This window comes from Neophocaena asiaeorientalis, unplaced genomic scaffold (assembly GCF_003031525.2).
Source record: "Neophocaena asiaeorientalis asiaeorientalis breed wild unplaced genomic scaffold, Neophocaena_asiaeorientalis_V1.1 scaffold136, whole genome shotgun sequence".
Classification (NCBI taxonomy): Eukaryota; Metazoa; Chordata; class Mammalia; order Artiodactyla; family Phocoenidae; genus Neophocaena; species Neophocaena asiaeorientalis.
In genome coordinates this window covers 1,794,336-1,816,020 of record NW_020185333.1, presented here as the reverse complement: position 1 = coordinate 1,816,020, position 21,685 = coordinate 1,794,336, and the positions used below count along the sequence as shown (strand labels likewise).

Sequence of the window (21,685 nt, the reverse complement as noted above, 5' to 3'; positions counted from 1 at the left end):
ATTAAAAGGTTTATAGTTGATTATAATGTGCTGCTTTATCCTCTTCCCTTCTTTAAATATAACACAATGAACAGAATGGTATGTAGAATTAAACAACTACAATTTTTATAGAAGAGAGTGGAAGGAAGTACATATACATGTTGCTTGAATGTATGTAGGCCATCTCCAGAAGGGCACACTGGTATCTGGTAATGATAGTTGACTACAAGGAAGGAAACAGGTTAAATGGAAGTTAGGGGTGGGAATTAGGTTTTTCATCGTATATTCTTCTGTATCTTTGAATTTCATACCATGTAAATGTATCACCAATTCAAAAATTGTTTGTTAAAATATAATTAAAAATAAAAAACAGGTTTAAATGATTTAGCTTTGTAAAGCAAGTGATTAACTAAAAAGTACATGCTTCTAAGCCTGTAATACGTTCAGAGAGCCAAAAGTACATTCCTAGAGATTCCTAACTTCTGGGTAGAAGAATGGTAAGACTATCACAAGTCTGACAGTATAATAAATCTTTAAAAAGCAAATTTAGATAGATCTCTACAAGATGGTGGAGTAGAAGGACCTGAGCTGACCTCCTCTCACGAAAACACCAAAATCACAGCTAACTACTAAACAACCATTGACAAAAAAGGGCTGGAACCTACCAAAAAAGATCTTCTACTTCCAAAGATAAATAAGAATCCACGAGACAGTAGGAGGGGCACATTCACGACACGGTCAGATCCCATACCGGCCGGGTGGGCAACCCACAAACTGGAAAATAATTATATTGCAGAAGTTCTCCCACAGGAGTGAGAGTTCTGGGCCCAGGTCAGGCTCCCTGGTCTGGGGGTCTGGCACTGGGAGGAGGAACCCCCAGAGCATTTGGCTTTGAAAACCAGGGGGGCTTGATCACAGGAACTCCACAGGACTGAGGGAAACAGAAACGCCACTCTTGGAGGGTACACACAAGGTCTCGTGTACACCAGGACCCAGGGGAAAAAGCAGTGACTGCAGAGGAGCCTGCGCCAGACCTATGTCCTGGTCTTGGAGGTGGGGGGCAGCTATGCCTCACTGCGGGAACAAGGACAAGGACACTGGTGGCAGAGGTACTGGGTAATCATTGGCATGAGCTGTCCTGGAGGCTGCCATTTTGATGCCAAGACCTGGCCCCACCCAACAGCCTGAAGGCTCCAGTGATGGGATGCCTCAGGCCAAACAACCCACAGGGCAGGAACACAGCCTGATCCATCAGCAGACAGGCTGCTTAAAGTCTTCCTGAGCCCACAGCCACCTCTAAACACACCCCTTGACATGGCCCTGTCCACGAGAGAGACAAGACCCCACCAGTGGTCAGCACCAGTCCCTCCTACCAGGAAGCCTGCACAAGCCTCTTAGATCAGCTTCATCCACCAGGAGACAGACACAAGAAGCAAGACAAACTATAATCCTGCAGCCTGTGGGATTGCAAACACAGAAAGTTAGACAAAATGAGACAACAGAGGAATATGTTCCAGACAAAGGAACAACATAAAACCCCAGAAGAACAACTAAATGAAGTGGAGATAGGCAGTCTACCTGAAAAAGAATTCAGAGTAATGATAGTAAAGATGATCCATGATCTCAGAAAAAGAATGGATGCACAGATCGAGAAGATACAAGGAACGTTTAAGAGCTAGAAGATATAAAGAACAAACAAAAAGAGATAAACAATGCAATAACTGAAATGAAAAATACACTAGAAGGAATCCACTGAAGAATAAATGAGGCAGAAGAACGGATAAGTGAGCTGGAAGACAGAATGGCGGAAATCACTGCCGCAGAACAGAATAAAGAAAAAAGAATGAAAAGAATGGGGACAGCCTAAGAGACTTCTGGGACAACATTAAACAGACCAACATTTGCATTTTAGGAGTCCCAGAAGGAGAAGAGAGACAGAAAGGGCCTGAGAAAATATGTGAAGAGGTAATAGCCGAAAACTTCCCTAACATGGGAAAGGAAACAGTCATCCAAGTCCAGGAAGCACAGAGAGTCTCATACAGGATAAAGCCAAGGAGGAACATGCCAAGACACATGTTAACACATTACTGACCAGGGGATTTTTGCAGAAACTAATGCTGGTGGCTGGCAATTTGTTATGTAAGTGAATATGGAAACACTAGCATTTCAGTAAATATTGACAACTTTTTTTTGCACTTAATGTATTTATTTGAAACTTTGTACATGTCTTACTAAAGCATTCTAATATTTTGTTAGAGTGTGATGGGCAGTATAGCAGGCACCTCTGTGCAGGGGAACAGAACATCTATTACAAACATACTGTGTTTCACTGTGCTTTCCCCTGAAAGAGCAGATGCTACACTTTCTGGTGGCACTTCTTTTTAGTCCTGTGGGTATTATTTCCTCTAGAATATGTTTTTATTTTACCTGATAGTTGACAAGGTGGATCTTTGCAGGGGTCTCTTTTAGAAACACCACAAGAAGGACCAGGTGCGGGACTACCACTACATTCACCAGAATGGTCAGTTACCCATTGTCTAGCTAATAAAAATTACTTGTAAGTCATTTTATTCTGTGCATTAAGGCTACAATAAAATTTAAACACATTGAATAAACCGCAATTACTCAAAAGAAACCCAGTTTCTTATACCATTTTAGAGTTTTCCAGAGGATACTGAAATTTGACAGATTTGATCAGATCGATCAACTCCTTTCATATATTTATTATACTCTATATACAAGTGGGCTTAGTTATCTGATGGCCAGTCCTCCTGTCTTCTTTTCCTGTAGATGCTATGGAGGCATCATGAATAGTTGTCACCATGCGGACTAGCCTCTTGTCTTTCCATATAAGAATCACTTTTCTCTTCTGTAAGAATGTCATTTCTCCCATCTGTAGATTTTTAGATTTCTCCTTTAATTGGTTTAATAGACCACAATTCTCTCTTATAGTCCCACAAACTCTGGTTTTATTTTTCAACAATATTTCAGATGTGGACACAGTTGTAATAACTGTCTTGTAAATATGGTGCCATGAACCAAGATAAGGTTGTAGGACCAATAATATTGTTTCTTGCAGTTTCTTTCCTTCACCCATGTAAATCTCAAGGCTGCATGTATATCCAGTTTCACTTTTGCTAACCATCCTGACCAAAATTCCATATTTTGTAAGTTTTCTGGGATTATAGGGTTTTTTTTTTTTTTGCGGTAAGCAGGCCTCTCACTGTTGTGGCCTCTTCCGTTGCAGAGCACAGGCTCTGGATGCGCAGGCTCAGCAGCCATGGCTCACAGGCCCAGCCACTCTGCGGCATGTGGGATCTTCCCGGACCGGGGCACAAACCCGTGTCCCCTGCATCGGCAGGCGGACTCTCAACCACTGCACCACCAGGGAAGCCCGGACTATAGGTTTTGAATCTGAGTCGTCTTTGCCTCCTCAATTGATAGCTCTTGTTTGGGTACATAGATCGATTGAAATTTTGGTAGAAAACAATCCAAAAGAGATTTAACTTTTGAAATTCTGTCTGCAGGATGTGGAGTTTCCAAGTTATCATTAAAGTGAAGAAATGTCATTATTTGTTTGAACCTTCTTCTCGTCAAAATCTTTGGAAAGATAGGTGTTTCAAGTAAGGGGTCAGTCGACCAATATTCTTTCCAGTGTGACTTTCTTATTTGTTCCATCAAAATTATTAATCCAAGAAACTTCTTCATGTCACTATTGCTTACATCAGTCCATTTTAAAGCCTTATCATACTTTTTATGATTTTTCATTCTGTTGGTGATACAAGTTTGTTTGAGAAGCAACCAACTTGAAAAAGTCGTTACCAAAAATTAATTCTGCTATTTCACTAACACTTTGTGGGTTATTACATTCAATAGTTACAGCTGACACACCCGTAAAGTCTTCTAATTTTTGTGAAATGTTGCCTTCAACCCACTCTTCTGTAGAAGCAAAGAAGCATTCTCCAGCACTGTGAGTTTCATTTTCATTTTCTGTGTCAGAATCAATCAATAAGGTTTTTTGTCTTTTATGTTGGTCTAATATTCACATCTTCTGAATCAGAACTATATTCTGAAGAACTATCATCTCCTGAGACACTAGTATATATGTCACTAGGACAATCACAGAAAGTATCTGCATAAAATTCACCAAAAAGTTCTTCTTCACTCAAAATTTCATGATGCATAATTTTTGAAGATTTTATGATAATAAACTTGCATTTATAATTTACACAATGTTGGAACAAAAACCTAATGGAGCAAAACGTGAATAATAATGACAATCGCAAGTTGTATAATGAACCCTTCATCAATTTTAAGCCCTAACAACTTCACACAGTGATATTAATTGTATCACTTTCTAAAAACGTACTGATACATCTCTGGTCAATAACGTTCAGGTAACAAAAGATGTATTAATACATTACCCGTCAATAAGTTGTTAATCAAATTGACAAAAATTAAAGACAGAGAAAATATTAAAAGCAACAAGGGAAAATCAACAAATAACGTACAAAGGAATCCCCATAAGGTTATCAGCTGATTTTTCAGCAGAAACTCTGAGGCCAGAAGGGAGTGGCAAGATATACTTAAAGTGATAAAAGGGAAAAACCTACCACCAAGAACACTCTACCCAGCAAGGCTCTCGTTCCAACTTGATGGAGAAATCAAAAGGTTTACAGACGAGCAAAAGTTAAGAGAATTCAGCACCACCAAACCAGCTTTACAACAAATGCTAAAGGAACTTCTCTAGGGGGAAAAGAAAAGCCCACGACAAGAAATGAGAAAATTACAAATGGGAAAATTAACTGGTAAAGGCAAACATACAGTAAAGGTAGGAAATCATCCATACACAAATATGATATCAAAATCAACAATCGTGACAACAGTACAAATGCAGGATATTGGAAATGCATTTGAAATTAAGAGACCAACAACTTAAAACAATATTGTATATATATAAACTGCTATATCAAAACCTCATGATAACCACAAGCCAAAAATATACAATAGATATACAGACCAAAAAGGAAAAAGAATCCAAATACAACATCAAAGATAATCAAATCACAAGAAAAGAGAACAAAAAGAGGAAGGGAAGAAATAAGACCTATGAAAACAATCCCAAAATCATTTTTAAAATGGCAATAAGAAAATACATATTGGTAATTATCTTAAATGTAAATGGATTAAAGGCTCCAACCAAAAGACACAGACTGGCTGAATGGATACAGAAACAAGACCCATACATATACTGTCTACAACAGACCCACTTCAGACCTAGGGACACATACAGATACTCCATGCAAATGGAAATTAAAACAAAGCTGTAGTAGCAATACTCATATCAGACAAAATAGACTTTAAAATAAAGACTGTTACCAGAGACAAAGGACACTACATAATGATCAAGGGATCAATCCAAGAAGATATAACAATTGTAAATATACATGCATCCAGCATAGGAGCACCTCAGTATATAAGGCAAATGCTAACAGCCATAAAAGGAGAAATCTACAGTAACACAATAAGAGTGGGGGACTTTAACACTCCACTTACATCAGTGGACAGATCATCCAGACAAGAAAGTCAATGAGGAAACACAGGCCTTAAATTATACATTATACCAAATGTACTTAATTGATATTTATAGAACATTCCACCCGAAAGCAGCAGAATACACATTCTTCTCAAGTACACACAGAACATGCTTCAGGATAGATCACATAGTGGGCCATAAAGAAAGCCTCAATAATCTAAGAAAACTGAAAATATATCAAGCATCTTTTCTAACCACAACACTATGAGATTAGAAATCAACTACGAGAAAAAAACTGTAAAAACCACAAACACGAGAGAGTGGCATGGACATATATACACTACCAAATGTAAAACAGATAGCTAGTGGGAAGCAGCAGCATAGCACAGGGAGATCAGGTCGGTGCTTTGTGTCCACCTAGAGGGGTGGGATAGGGAGGGTAGAAGGGAGATGCAAGAGAGAGGAGATATGGGGATATATGTATACATATAGCTGATTCACTTTGTTATACAGCAGAAACTAACACACCATTGTAAAGCAATTATACTCCAATAAAGATGTTAAAAAAAAAAACAACATGCCACCTTTTTGATCTATGTACTCAACCAGGAAACAAAAACATGAGAGGCACATTCATCTAGCTGATAGGCTTCTGCAGTATCTCTTCAAGCCAGTAGGATCTGTGCCCTGCAGAACAATGTAGTCAGTATGTCTATAGGCCCTGATAAGCTTGAAAAATTATCCATACACTTTCTACATATGAGACTAACCAGAGCCAAGGGGAAAATCGTGTCCCTACTTTGGTATTATCTGTCTGATAAGTTTAAATGGGAAAAATGCTTTTCAATTTTTTCCATAGTCATTGAAACTGATAGTTTAATCTAAATAGTAACGTTTACATCAGTGTGACATTCCAGAGCTACTCATGTAGTTTTAATTTCCCCCCCAATTTGGAGAAATGACCTTGCACTACCGTGTTAAAAAGCAAATAGCTGCTTCAATATTTACATCAAAGTGTTTGCTCAATACATTTCAGTATAATAATTACAAACAAGAAGAGAATGCAATTTTGCATATCATAAGTGTCTTCTGAAAGTCACTAAATATCCTGTATCAATCTAGACACTGATTATGTCCATTGTCTCTTTTATGTAATATTTATTTTCACAGAAATGCCTCAGGTGAATACAACTCTTTCCAGCTTGAGCTTTGTATTTTGGGAAATAATTCACAGAGTTCAATGCTTCCAACTTTGATAGATTTATTGTCATGGCAGTGCCAAACATCTTTTTCTGATACTTGCTTACACATAGAGACTCAATGGACCAAGTGATGAGAACCAGAAGTTTAATGCAGGTGCTTGTCCTAGTTTACACATATTTGGTATTGAACTCCTGGTAATAATGTTTACTTGCATGATGCATTATTGTTTTTCAGAGAGCTACCATATCCATTTCTCTTTGTTACAGACCTGTGGCTGTAATTTCTGAATTACTCCAAAAGTTGTCCTGCTTGAGAATGTGTGCACTATCACTCCTGCTAGAACTGCATATCTTCGGACATTGTTATTGCTTCTAGGTAAAATAATAGGGAGAGGAGATATGTTCAGGTGTAAGAATTGAAGAAATATGTTCTACTTAACAAAGATCTCATCAGCAGTTCAGTGGAAATCAGTGATTACATTTAGTGAAAATTCTTCCCCAGGTGGAGCTTCTGGACCTAATGAAGGTGGAGGTATTTTTCACTCCTTGCTTTTTCTCAGAGAAAGCAAAACCATTATTCCTTGCAATGATGTGGGGAAAGAACAGTGGGAGCTCTGCTCTCCTACAATGAGTCCACCATGCAGAACCTGGATAGGTTCAGTATGTTAATCCATTTGTGTCATTCCTTTGTTGAGGACAGGTCAAGGATTTCCCTTTGCCTGCAGAGTAAGTAATATTTATGGTTCTTCGCATGGCCCATAAAAAAATCCTAAAGATGCTACCAGAAAACTACTAGGGCAATCCATGAATTCAGTAAAGTTGCAGAATACAAAATTAATACAGAAATCTGTTGCATTTCTATACACTAACAACAAAAAATCAGCAAGAGAAATTAAGGAAACAATCCCATTTACTATCACATCAAAAAGAATAAAATACCTAGTAATAAACCTACCTAAGCAAAAGACCTGTACTCCTAAAACTATAAGATGCTGATGAAAGAAATCGAAGATGACACAAACAGATGAAAAGATATACCATGTTCTTGGGTTGGAAGAATCAATATTGTAAAAATAACTACACTACCCAAGGTAATCTACCGATTCAATGCAATCCCTATCAAATTACCAATGGCATTTTTGCAGATCTAGAACAAAAAAAATCTTAAAGTTTGCATGGAAACACAAAAGACCCTGAATAGCTAAAGCAATCTTGAGAAAGAAAAATGGAGCTTGAGGAATCAGGCTCCCTGACTTCAGACTATACTATAAAGCTACAGTAATCAAAACAGTATGGTACTGGCACAAAGATAGACTTATAGATCAATGGAACAGGATAGAAAGCCCAGAAATATACCCACACACCCATGGTCAATCAATCTCTGACAAAGGAAGCAAGATTATACAGTGGAGAAAAGACAGTCTCTTCAATAAATGGTGCTGGGAAAACTGGACAGCTACATGTAAAAGAATGAAATTAGAACATTCTCTAACACCATACACAAAAATAAATTCAAAATCGATTAGAGACCTAAATGTAAGACCAGATACTATAAAACTCTTAGAGGAAAACTTAGGCAGAACAGTATTTGACATAAATCGCAGCACTATCTTTTTGGATCCACCTCCTAGAGTAATGAAAATAAAAACAAACAAATGGGATCTAATTAAACTTAAAAGCTTTTGCACAGCAAAGAAAACAACAAGCAAAACAAAAAGACAACCCTCTGAATGGGAGAAAATATTTGCAAATGATGTGACCAACAGGGGATCTATCTCCAAAATATATTATATAAACAGCTCATGCAGGTCAATATCAAAAAAACAAACAACCCAATCAGAAAATTGGCAGAAGACCTAAATAGACATTTCTCCAAAGAAGACATACAGATGGCCAAAAAGCACAAGATGCTCAACATCGCTAATTATTAGAGAAATGTAAATCAAAACTATAATGAGGTATCACCTCACACTTATCAGAACAGCCATCATCAAAAAGTCTACAACCAATAAATACTGTAAAGGGTGTGGAGAAAAGTGAACCCTCCTACACTGTTGGTGGGAATGTAAATTGGTATGGCCACTACAGAGAACAGTATTGAGGTTCTTTAAAAAACTAAAAATAGAGCCACCAGATGATCCAGCAAGCCCATTCCTGGGCATATATCCAGAGAAAAACATACTTCAAAAAGAAACATGCAACCCAATGTTCACTGTAGCACTATTTACAATAGGTAGGACATGGAAGCAACCTAAATGTTCATCAACAGATGAATGGATAAAGAAGATGTGGTATATATATACAATGGATTATTACTCAGCCATAAAAAAAGAATGAAATAATGTCATTTGCAGCAACATGGATGGACCTAGAGATTATCATACTAAGTGAAGTAAGTCAGACAAAGACAAATACCATATGATAGCACTTATAGTGGAATCTAAAAAAAATGATACAAATGAACTTATTTACAAAACAGAAACAGACTAGCAGACTTAGAAAACAAACTATGGTCACCAAAGGGGAAAGGTTCGTGGAGGGGGGCGGGGGGGCTAGGGATAAATTAGGAGGTTGGGGTTAACATATACACACTACTATATATAAAATAGATAACCAACGAGACCTACTGTATAGCACATGAACTTATTTATAAAACAGAAACAGACTAGCAGACTTAGAAAACAAACTATGGTTACCAAAGGGGAAAGGCTGGCAGTGGGGGCTAGGGATAAATTAGGAGGCTGGGATTAACATATACACACTACTATATATAAAATAGATAATCAACAAGGACCTACTGTATAGCACAGGGAACTCTACTCAACACTCTGTAATAAACTATATGGGAAAAGACTCTGAAAAAGAATAGACATATGTATATGTATAATCACTTTTCTGTACACCTGAAACTAACATAACATTGTAAATCAAATATACTCCAACATAAAAAATAAAAATTAAATTAAATTAAAAAATATAAAACAGAAGTAAACATTTTAATTAATTAATTTTTTAAAAAGAAAATTTAGGAAGACATCTCCAGAGAAATTGATACATGTAAATTAGGGTGATGAATCAACTTTTTTTAAAAGATAAAATTTCCTTAAACAGTTTTTGGTCATATTTGCTTAACAAATTTAAATATATAAAAAATAAATAACAGTTTAAATAGGTTTTTTAAGAAGGTATAATACATAACCATTTCTAATCCCACAGCATTCTGAGGACTGATTATTATTCACAAATGAATTAAAGATACATTTCTTTAAAGATGTAAAAAATAAATAAATAAAAGATACAATTCTTGCTTGTCTTATAAATTACTTTTACAACAATAAAATGTCTCCCATTTCAAACACTGAAGCAAAGCCCAAGTTACCAGTGATACATATAATATGAAGAATTTTCCTAATCTGTGTCTACAGATTACAGGCATACCACTCTCCCAACTGAACTGCAGTGGGAATAGCAAGCAGAGAAAAGCAGTAGAATGAGGACATGTTTAGTAGTTCTCATTAACCTGTAACTGCCAAACAGTAATATGAAGTATTAGCACAAGATATAATTTTATTTATAGCAGATTTACCTAACTAATTACATTTTACTAAAGCTCATATTAAAATCAACATCACTTATCTGATGTTATCTGTATAAGGATGTAGAGGAAAATTAAGAGGATAAACCTTTACTACAGATCATCTAAAGCTGAGGTATTTTAAACAAAACTATTCAAATTTGATTATACTTTATTTGGAGATTGCAATAATTCAAGTGTAGAGGGGAAAAACCTACCCATTTCTGCCATTAGTCTGGCAGAAGAGAAGACTCTAATAACCTCACCTCTTTAAGGTACCGAACCAGGCGACAGAGGGAGCTCACGAGCGACAGGGTGAAGCCGGTGAGACCCTGACTGTTCTGGAGCCCCTGGACCTCGCGTCCTGTCCACCGCTCATATTCTTCCATTTCATGTTCCACTTCATGTATCATGTGTTTGAGGACATCTAGGCTGGGGTTACTGCTATTCGGTAAGTCTGTGGAGGCTGTGCTGGTTGATAACACGCTATTCTTCTGTTTTGAAGGAGCACGCAAATCTGGTTTTCTTTTCACTGATAATGACAGAAGTCATTCTATGTTAAGACTGGGAAAAATTACAGTAGAAAAACGTTTGACTGTTGTTCACAATTTATAAAAGGTTTTTTATCAAGTTATCATCATTTTCTCATAAAGAATCTATACTGTTTGAACCAGATTTACACTATCTATAATGAATGGATGAGAACCATCCTTCTAGAGTTACATGGAATAAAAGGAGGCATTGCCTGGCTACCATTCAACAAACTCTTACTTAGTAGGATCCAATTGGATGAGTTTAAGGGAAAAGACATGCACTAATAAACTAAGAGAGCTGTGTCAAGTTACATGTTTAATAACCCACTTTGTCAATTAAGAGACTGAACCTTTATTTAGCAGCTGTTTTTGCTTCCTTGAGTTCAGCACTTGTCTCACTACATAGCTTGAGTCTAGAGTCTCAGGAGATTCTTCCAGTTGAAGCCTCGTATGGATTCTCTTAACAGCATTGGTAGCATTCAGAGCAGCTAAAAGGGAGAATTTTTCCAAAAGTATCTCAAGTGAACAACAACAAAAAAATTTTAAGCATGTCAATCGACAGGTCAATGAGTATTTACTCAACCAGGCTAAGACAGTCAAAACTCAAGTAATGTTCCTTTAAAAAATTACTGTGCTTAAGAAAGAACATAATAAAGTAAGCTACTACTCTGGGAGAACTAATACAGTCAGGAACCAAACCTTTTTGTTCTCCTGATGGAGAAGCAGATGATGGAGTTCCTGAAGAGGTTGTTATTTGTGATTGTGTTGCTACTTTCTGCTGAATATCAGTCCATAGTTTATTAATTAACTCGGAATTATCTTCCGTTATTTTGTGGAGAAACCTATAAATTATGGGACAACAAGCTATATTAGAATTAATAAGTACTATCATTTAACTTGTTCAACTGTTTACATGTTTGATTTGAAGAAACTTTTAATAATTCATAATCAAAGAGAAATATGTTTTGCTTTAACTTATAAGATAAAAATCTAAAATGCCAGTCTTCTCAGTGTTAGAAGGAATCATTCCATCTCCCTCCCAGTTTCCTAGCTATGCTGGCTCCTAAACCAGGAGCGATTTGCCATTTCTGAAGTTTTGTCCTATAGGTTATGTCCTCCTCTCTCTTTCTCTAGAGAAAGTACATGGTTTCTATGAAGCAGCTTGTCCTCAGAGCACAGTTGCTGCTCATCACTGAAGTAAAGTGACTAGAGCAGACTCTGCCCCTGTGTTTCAGGGAGGCGGGGAGAGGGAATGAGAAGAAGAGCTACGGTGTAGCGGGTGAGAGAGATAAGCCTTTTGCTGTAATCAGCTTTATCACTGATAAAGCTGATTTTTCAATCTTCAGTTGTCTGATTTCTTTGTCTATTCCCCAACTAGACTAATATTTAAAAGAGGTAGAGGGTCTAAAAGTGGAAACAACCCAAATGTCCACCAGCTGATGAATGGATAAGTAAAATGTGCTCTATCCACACAAAAGAATATTATTCAGCCATAAAAAGAATGAAGTGCTAACATGTTACAATATGGATAAATCTTGAAAACATGTGACAGACCCCAGACACAAAATATCACATACTGCCTGATTCTATACAGAGGAAATGTCCAAACAGGCAAATCTACAGAGATTTAAAACAAAAACAAAAAAAAACAGATTCATCTAGCAAATTAGATTGGACTGAAAGGTTTGGGAGAAAATAGGGTCTGACTATTTAAGAGTATAGGGCTTCTTTGAGGGTAACAAAAATGTTCTGAAATTGACTGTAGGTTGAACAATTCAATGAAAATACTAAAAATCTGAAGATCTTTGAATATTATGCTTTAAATGGGTAGAGTGTATGGTATGTGAACTATAAAACAATAAAACTGTTATGGGAGAACAACAACAACGAGAGAGGAAAGGGGAAATCTTATTTAGTGGCTCTACAAACCTCAGCCTAGAGGAGTTGCTTTAAAGCAACCTGTGGACAGCACATTGAACACTAGTTGCTATTAAGTTTAGTTAACAAAAGGCTGTAATGTGGTCCATTCACATTATGGCTAGTTACCAAAGCATCAGAAAGACTCCTCTGTAAGACAGTGTTAGTTAGGTCTAAGTCCAACCTTCAGGATAAGTCCTAAGAAAAGTGTCATAACGAGATTTCTGTACAAGCTGGGAAAATCCAAACCAGTTTGAACTCCCATTACCACCTCTAATGTTTATACTTTTAAGAATTAGGTTATATCAAATAACAACAACAAAATAAGACAATACTATCTATGGTAGGCTTAAGAATGGCCCTCCAAAAGATACTCATAACCTAATCCCTGGAACTTGTGAATGTTACCTTATCTGACTAAAAAGGGACTTTGCAGATGGATTAAGTTAAGGGTCTTGAAATAGGGAGATGATCCTGGACTACCCAAGTGGGCCCTGAATGCAATAATATGCATCCTTAAGAGAGAAGCAGAGGGAGGTTTTGACACACACAAGTGGAGAAGGTGATGTGAAGCTGAAGGCAGAGGCTGGAGTGATGTGGACACAAGCCAAGAACACACCACCAACCAGCAGAAGCTGGAAAAGGCAAGGCGTGGATTATAACTTAGAGTATCCAGAGGGAATGTGGCAATACCAACACCTTCATTTCAGTCTAATGAAACTGATTAAGGATTTCTGGCCTCTAGAACTGTGAGAGAATAAATTTCTGTTGCTTGAAGAATAAACGTAATTCTGTACAAGATTAGTTATATTTAGGTTCTGAAAGAAAAAGTACTTAAAAGATAATACATATTTCCAGGTATTCCTAACAAAATGGTGACCAGATAAATTTGAATTACTCTACACATCCTACAAAAAACTATACAGTGAAACAAGAAAAGCAAATAAAACAGCATATAACCCATACCTTCTATATTATTGGAAGACAGAGAATACTACTAACTTCAAACTACCTGTAGGTAGAAACATAAGCATCAAATTCCAGCAAAGATATTTCTTGAGCTCCTGTAAGAAGCCTTTGCAAAGAATGGGGGCAGTTCAAAATAACTGCACAGCGAAAAGGAAAGCTGAGAGCCTAATGGTGACAAAAATCACCTCTAGAAAGAAAAAGTCCACTCTAAGTATGTAAATACTTAAAAAAAAAACAAAAACCCTGGGCAATCATAACACCACCAGGAAGTTTGTAGAACCCAAGGCGGTAGTCTTGGGAAGGCATCACTTCTTAAGGAGAAGAGGGTGAACATGAAGGGAGAGGTACCCTTTGGAGGCTGAGTGCTAAAGGAGAAAAGATGCAAAAGTCCTTCAAGACAAAAGAGAACCATGATATTGGAGAACAAGCCAACTTTAACCCACCAACACTTTTTTTTTTTTTAACAAGGCTCTAAATAAGCTGTGCCTCACCATAATTGACAGAAGAATCACCTAAAACTCCCAACCCTCTCCACAAAATGTACAGTATAACAAAGGCAGTATATCAAAACAGAAAACTGAAATTGAAATATTTCAGCTAATGAAAATTCCTGCCCCCAACATGCAAAAAAAAGAAGAAAACTGGGCTTCCCTGGTGGCGCAGTGGTTGAGAGTCCGCCTGCCAATGCAGGGGACACGGGTTCGTGCCCCGGTCTGGGAAGACCCCACATGCCGTGGAGCGGCTGGGCCCATGAGCCATGGCTGCTGAGCCTGCGCATCCGGAGCCTGTGCTCCACAACGGGAGAGGCCACAACAGTGAGAGGCCCGTGTACCGCAAAAAAAAAAAAAAAAAAGAGAGAGAGAGAGAGAGAAGCCACTTTTGGCCTAAGCCATTTTGTGATCTAAGCCTGACCACAATTCTTGCCCTTGAACCAGTCTCGGTAGTTAATGATCTTAAGGGAAGTAAGGGAATTCAGTAACAAAGAAAACGCAGTCAAGAAACAAAAGTTCAGCAATAAAACAAGTGCTAATTGCTCCTCAAGGGATATACATAACAATCTGATACAGTTTTTGAGCTCTGCAGGAACTAAGGCCCCCACCTAGGTGGAAGATGGAATGATGATGTTGACCCTCCTGACTTCAATCAACTAAAGCTTGGACTCTGCCAACATTTGTCCCAATTCTATGCTGAATTCTCCTCTGCTCAAGCCTCTTCATGAATATGCATGTACTCTTAGCTTAAAACTTCCCCAATTTTACTGTTTGGGGAGACACTGCTTTGGGAAATATCCCCCGAGCTCATCTTACTTGCTGCAAGTAATAATAAATCCTTCCTTCTCTCAAAAAATAAATTAATAAATAATAAAATAAAATAGTAACCAACAACAAAAATACTCAGGAATAATTTTAATAAGAAATGAGGAAACCTATATGAAAAAAACATTAAAATACTCCTCAAAAACAAAAAGGTAGACATTAACAAATTGAAAAACATTCTTTGTTCTTGGATAGTAAAACCCAGCATAATAAAGATGTCAGGTCTCTCTAGTTAATTTATTAATATAACAAAAATATCAATAAACTTTTGTATGATGTTAAATAAGTTGACACTAAATTCATACAGAAGAATAAACATGTAACAATCATTATGAAAACTCTGAACTGGAAAAGGCTAGGAGGGAAGTCTATTAAAACAATATAAACTCTAATTAAAACAGTGTGGTGGGCTTCCCTGGTGGCGCAGTGGTTGAGAGTCCGCCTGCCGATGCAGGGGACACAGGTTCGTGCCCCAGTACAGGAAGATCCCACATGCTGCGGAGCAGCTGGGCCCATGAGCCATGGCCGCTGAGCCTGCGTGTCCGGAGCCTGTGCTCCGCAACGGGAGAGGCCACGACAGTAAAAGCCCTGTGTACCGCAAAAAAAAACAAAAAAACAAACAGTGTGGTATTGGAGCATGACTACAGAAACAAGGCCAGTGGACTAGAAAATTCAGAAGTAGATCCAGGTACACACGGTAATTAATGTATGCAGGCAGAATCTCAGATCAGTGGGGCAGTAATAAATGGTGCTGGGGCAATTGGATACCAATTTAGGAAAAGATAAGAAGCAGAGCCATACCTCATACCACATACCAAAATAAACTTTCAATGGATCAGAGAACTAAATAAAAAATAAAACCACAGAAGTATCAGAAGAAAACATGAGTGAATTCCTCTAAAATCAGTTTTAGGAAAGAATTTCAGAGTATGATTCAAGATCCACATGTAAAAACAATGAATGATAAATTCAAACTATATATATTTTCTTTTTTGTTGTTGTTGTTGTTTTGTTTTTGTTTTTGTTTTGTTTTGTGGTACGCGGGCCTCTCACTGTTGTGGCCTCTCCCGTTGCGGAGCACAGGCTCCGGACATGCAGGCTCAGCGGCCATGGCTCACAGGCCCAGCTGCTCCACGGCATGTGGGACCTTCCCGGACCGGGGCACGAACCCATGTCCCCTGCATCAGCAGGCGGACTCTCAACCACTGTGCCACCAGGGAAGCCCTATATTCTTTTTTTTAAACATGGAATGCATCACAAATTTGTGTGTCACCCTTGCAAAGGGGCCATGTTTATTTTCTCTGTATTGTTCCAATTTTAGCGTATGTGCTGCCAAAGCGAGCACTATATATATATTCTTAAATCTTTTACTTGTTAAAGAAATTCAAAAGACAATGAATTGGGAGAAAATATAACATATTACACAGGTAAAAGACTAACAGCCTTAATATGTAAAGAATGCTTACAAATTAATAAAAAAAAAGGATCAAAACCCTAAAAGCAAAATGGGCAAAAGACATGAATAGACAATTCACTGTAATGTCCCTTAAATATATGACAAAATTATCAATTTCACTTAGAAAGGCAAAGTAAAACTACACTGAGATAACATTTCTCTCCTATGAAATCAGCAGAGAAGTCTGACAACACACTCTGGTGCAGACACTCTTGTAAGTTGCCAGTAGGAGTGCAAAATACTACAACCCTCATAAAGCAGAATTCAGTAATTTCAGAAAAAAATTACATAGCATTTACCTTTTAATCCCAAAATCCCACTTCTAGTAATTTACTCTAAATACACACCTTCAACCATACAAAAATACATATGCATAAGTTATTCACTGCAGCATTTTTTAATTGAAAAATATTGGAAACAACTTAAATACTTGTGTGTGTGTGTGTATATATATATATATATATATACACACACATATAGCATTGCAAAAACTGGATAAAGATGTGCAAAAGAATGAAATTGGACCCCTACCTTACACCACTCACAAAAATTAACTCAAAATGGATTAAAGACTTAAACATTAGACCTGAAATGGTAAAAATCCTAGAAGAAAACATAGGGGAAGCTATTGACATTGATCTTGGCAACAATTTTTTGGATCTGACACCAAAAGCACAAGCAAAAAAAAATAACTGGAACTACAGGAAACCAAAAAGCTTCTGCACAGCAAAAGAAACAATCAACAGAATGAAGAGGCAATCTATGGAATGGGAGAAAATATTTGCAAATCATATATTTAATTAGGGGTTAATATCCAAAATACATAAAGAACTCATACAACTTAATAGCAAAAAAGCCAAACAATCCAATAAAAAAAATGGGCAGAGGAACTGAACAGACATTTTTCCAAAGATGACGTACAAATAGCCAACAAGTACATACACGAAAAGGTGTCTGACATCACTAATCATAAGGGAAATGAAAAGCAAAGCCACAATAAAAGCAAAACCAAACAAAAGTAAAAAAACAAAGAAAACAAAAAACAAGAGAACCAAACAAAAGAACCCAAAAAAAACAAACAATAAAAACAAAACAAAAACAGAAAGCAAACTAAAAAAAGCAAACATAAAACAAACACATAAAAATGATTAAAAAAACAAACCCACAATAAGGTATCTCTTTACATCTATAATAAGAATGGCTATCATCAAAAAGTCAAGAGATAACAAGTGTTAATGAGAATGTGGAGAAAAGGGAACCCTTGTGCACTGTTGGTGGCATTGTTAATTGGTACAGCCATTATGGAAAACAGTGTGGAAGTTCCTCAAAAAATTAAAAATATAACTACCATATGATCCAGGATTCCAACTTCAGGGTATATATCAAAAGGAAATGAAAACAGGATCTCAGAGAGATATCTGCACTCCCATGTTAACTGCAGCACTATTCACAATAACCAAGATATGGAAACAACCTAAGTATATGTCAACATATGAATGGATGAAGAAGATGTGATTGAGATACACAGATACGTATCATATTCCACTGTATACATATACAGTGAGATATTATTCAGCCATGAGAAAGAAGGAAATCATGCCATTTGTGACAACATGGATGAACCTGGAAGATATTACACTGAGAAATACAAGTGAGACAAAGAAAGACAAATACTGTATGATATCACTTATACGTGGAATCTAAAAAAGCTGAGGGGACTTCCCTGGTGGCGCAGTGGTTAAGAATCCGCCTGCCAATGCAGGGGGACAGGGGTTTGAGCCCTGGTCCAGAAAGATCCCACACGCCGCAGAGCAACTAAGCCCATGCGCCACAACTACTGAGCCTGCACTCTAGAGCCTGTGAGCCACAACTTCTGAGCCCACGTGCCGCAACTACTGAGCCTGCGTGCTGCAACTACTGAAGCCCACAAGCCTAGAGCCCATGCTCTGCAACGAGAAGCCACCACAATGAGAAGCCTATGCACCACAACAAACAGTAGCCCCCACTCACTGCAACTAGAAAAAGCCCATGCAGCAACGAAGACCCAATGCAGCCAAAAAAAATAAATAAAACAATTTTTAAAAAACTAAAAAATATATAATAAAAAAGCTAAACTCATAGAAACAGAGTGGTGGTTACCAGGGGCTGGGAGGTGAAGCAAATGGGAAGATGGTAAAAGGGTACAAATTTCCAGTTATAAGATGAATAACTTCTTGTGATTATAGCTAATAATATTTTATTTTATACTTGCAAGTTGCTACGTGAGAAGATCTTAAATGTTTTCACCACAAAAAAGAAATGGTAATTATATGATGTGACGGAGGTATTAACCATCCATCACTTAATGCTATGATGGTAACCATTTTGCACTATATAAGTATATCAAATCAACATGTTGTATGCCTTATAAACTTATACAACATTATATGTCAATTGTATCTCAATAAAGTAGGGGTGGGGGAAGAAATGGCCTTGGAAAAAAGGGAAGCATCTTAGATACTTATGCCATCTATACTTACGTGTCCGCATTTGTGTTTGACTGAGAGCTTAGAGGGTTATCCAACTCATTCTCACTTTCTTCTGACTGGCTGTTAACAGTTCCTTCTCGTTGGTCATCATCTACTTCATTAAGAGCCTTTATCAACACAACAATAAAATAATAACACAGGTTGGTTATATACACACTCATCCTTTCTTTTTGTCATAACAGAAGAGAGATCCCTCCTTCTAAGGCTAATCCCTCCACATGTGGTCTAGAACCCAAACCCTCTTACCTCCTTCTAGTCCATCAATTGCCGCTTCTCTCTCCTGCATCTTCAACTTCTCCTTACTGGCTTCAGCTCATCCACATTTAAATCTAAGTCTTTGCCATCTTATCCGTACCCTATACTCACCTCGAGCTACCATCTACTCTTTCTGTGCAACAAACTTCTTGAAAAAGCTGCCCACCACTTCTCATTCACCATTTATGCCCTGCAACTTTGCTTCTGCCCTGCCACCCCATTTAAGCTGTTCTCTACATGGTCAACATCAACACACCTGCTCCCAAATCAAATGGATATATCTGTCTTTGCTTTCCCTTACTTCTGACTCATTAGACATCAATGACCACTCATTTCTTTCCCTCAAAATCTTCTTTTGAGGAAGATAAACTTTTCTTTTCCACTTCCATGATACCATATTTTCTTGGTTTTTCTTCTTTTGGCCATTCCTTCCCAATCTCCTTTATTGGTTCTTTTCCTACCCTTCTCTTTTTCTGATGTCACTGAAGGTTCTCCCTTTGGACCTTTTCTCCTCTCATCTGACTCATTTTCTGTATGATTATATCTAATTCCAAGGTGCAATTACGAGCCAAATGCTGTTAATTTCCAAATTTCTAGCTTCACTCAGATCTCTCTTGAGCCCTCAACATTTATATCTAACTGCCTAAAAGATATCCCTAGGAGAACATCCTACACACATATACTCAACATGTCTAAAATTCATCATTTTCCTAAGCCTCTACTATCATTCTTCCAGAAACCTTGTTCCTGTCATGTTACCAAGACCATAAACAGCATCACTATCTATTCAGGTTCTCAAGCCAGCAAACTGGAAATTATCCTTCTTCCTCATCCATCACATCCAATCAATCACCCAATCCTGTCAATTCTATCCCTTCTTAATCTCTCAAATCTATCCCTCTTCCCCTCTACCTTCTTCCCTACTGCCACTGCTTTGGGTCAGTCCTCACCACTTCACGCTAAGATTCCAATGTGAGTCTTCTAACCAGATCCACTCACCAGTCTTGTCTCTCCCTCCCCAATCCATCTTCCACGTTACTGTCAATTTCGCCATGACTGTGCTCTTCTTAAAATCCTTTAGTAGCTCTACTTTTGCTTTCTGGTTCCTTAGCCCTTTGTGACTCAGCTCCTTCTTGTCTCTCTTACCTTGCCTCTTGCCACTTCCCAACCTTCATCATAGAGACCATGATCATTTGAAAGCTAACTTTTTTTTTTTTCCTTTGTGGTACTTGGGCCTCTCACTGTTGTGGCCTCTCCCGTTGCAGAGCACAGGCTCCGGACACGCAGGCTCAGCGGCCATGGCTCACGGGCCTAGCCGCTCCACGGCATGTGGGATCTTCCCGGACCGGGCCACGAACCCATGTCCCCTGCATCGGCAGGCGGACTCTCAACCACTGTGCCACCAGGGAAGCCCAGAAAGCTAACTTTTTAATAAGTGCCAAAACATACATGGCTTTTGGCTAGGGATATGGCTAATGGACTTTGGCTATTATAAGTATGTGTAACATTCTACTTAATTGCCTTTATAAGTAGAAAACGGTATATTTATATGATTCTGGACCTTGTAATTCCCTAGGATCATCCATCTAATTGATGATTCTCCTTTTTTTCATAAAAGATACAAATAACTTAGGAAATTGCATTAAACGGGTACTGAGACCTAGTCATTCTTAAAAAGTTGATTTATTTTAGTATTAAATTCTTCATGGGCTTTTAAAAAATGTTTCCTATCTCAAAATTCTAAACATTTTGATTAATTAAGAGTTCCAATTAGATTAAGATACAGCTAATAAATGTTTTACTACTATACTTTTCCCATGTAACTAGTCAATAAATTCACAGTTTCTTGGGTAGCTGCTTTTTAAACATACTAATACATTAGAACTAATTCACTGACTTTCAGATATAGTCTAAAATATTCTTTTTGGGCTTCGCAGTGGTTAAGAATCCGCCTGCCAATGCAGGGGACAGGGGTTCGATCCCTGGTCCAGGAAGATCCCACATGCCGCAGAGTAACTAAGCCCGTGAGCCACACCTGCTGAGCCTGTGTTCTAGAGCACCGGTGCCACAACTACTGAAGCCCGCGTGCTCTAGGACCCATGCTCCGCAACAAGAGAAGCCACTGCAATGAGAAGCTCCCAACGAAGCCCCCACTCACTGCAACTAGAGAAAGCCCACGTGCAGGAACGAAGACCCAAAGCAGCCAAAAATAAATAAATAATATAAATAAATTTATTTAAAAGAAAAGAAGGGACAAAGATTTAATGAAGAGCTAATATCTGGTATTATGCTCAACACTTTACATAACCTACCTGAGCTGATCCTCACAACAACCATAGCAGGTATATTCTATTCCCATTTAACAAAAAGCTCTCTGAGCCAGCTCAGATACCTTGAGAGATCAACTCAACATCAAACAA

The 21,685-nt window shown here is 37.8% G+C and overlaps 1 protein-coding gene and 1 non-coding gene across 3 annotated transcripts in view; both read right to left on the bottom strand.

Moving 5' to 3' along the window:
• Nucleotides 1–21,685, bottom strand: part of SPICE1 (spindle and centriole associated protein 1) — a 62,097-nt gene that overhangs the window by 20,150 nt on the left and 20,262 nt on the right. For both annotated transcript variants that reach the window (XM_024735425.1, XM_024735426.1), the window contains exons 7-10: nt 19,002–19,117; nt 11,524–11,666; nt 11,175–11,312; nt 10,558–10,823 (exon numbers count right to left, since the gene is read on the bottom strand). In XM_024735425.1, coding sequence (XP_024591193.1) covers nt 10,558–10,823; nt 11,175–11,312; nt 11,524–11,666; nt 19,002–19,117 — 663 coding nt within the window. The remainder of the gene's footprint in view (nt 1–10,557; nt 10,824–11,174; nt 11,313–11,523; nt 11,667–19,001; nt 19,118–21,685) is intronic.
• On the bottom strand, nt 16,265–16,371 carry LOC112393274 (U6 spliceosomal RNA). Its single transcript, XR_003001874.1, has one exon. It is a non-coding gene; the product is annotated as a U6 spliceosomal RNA (small nuclear RNA).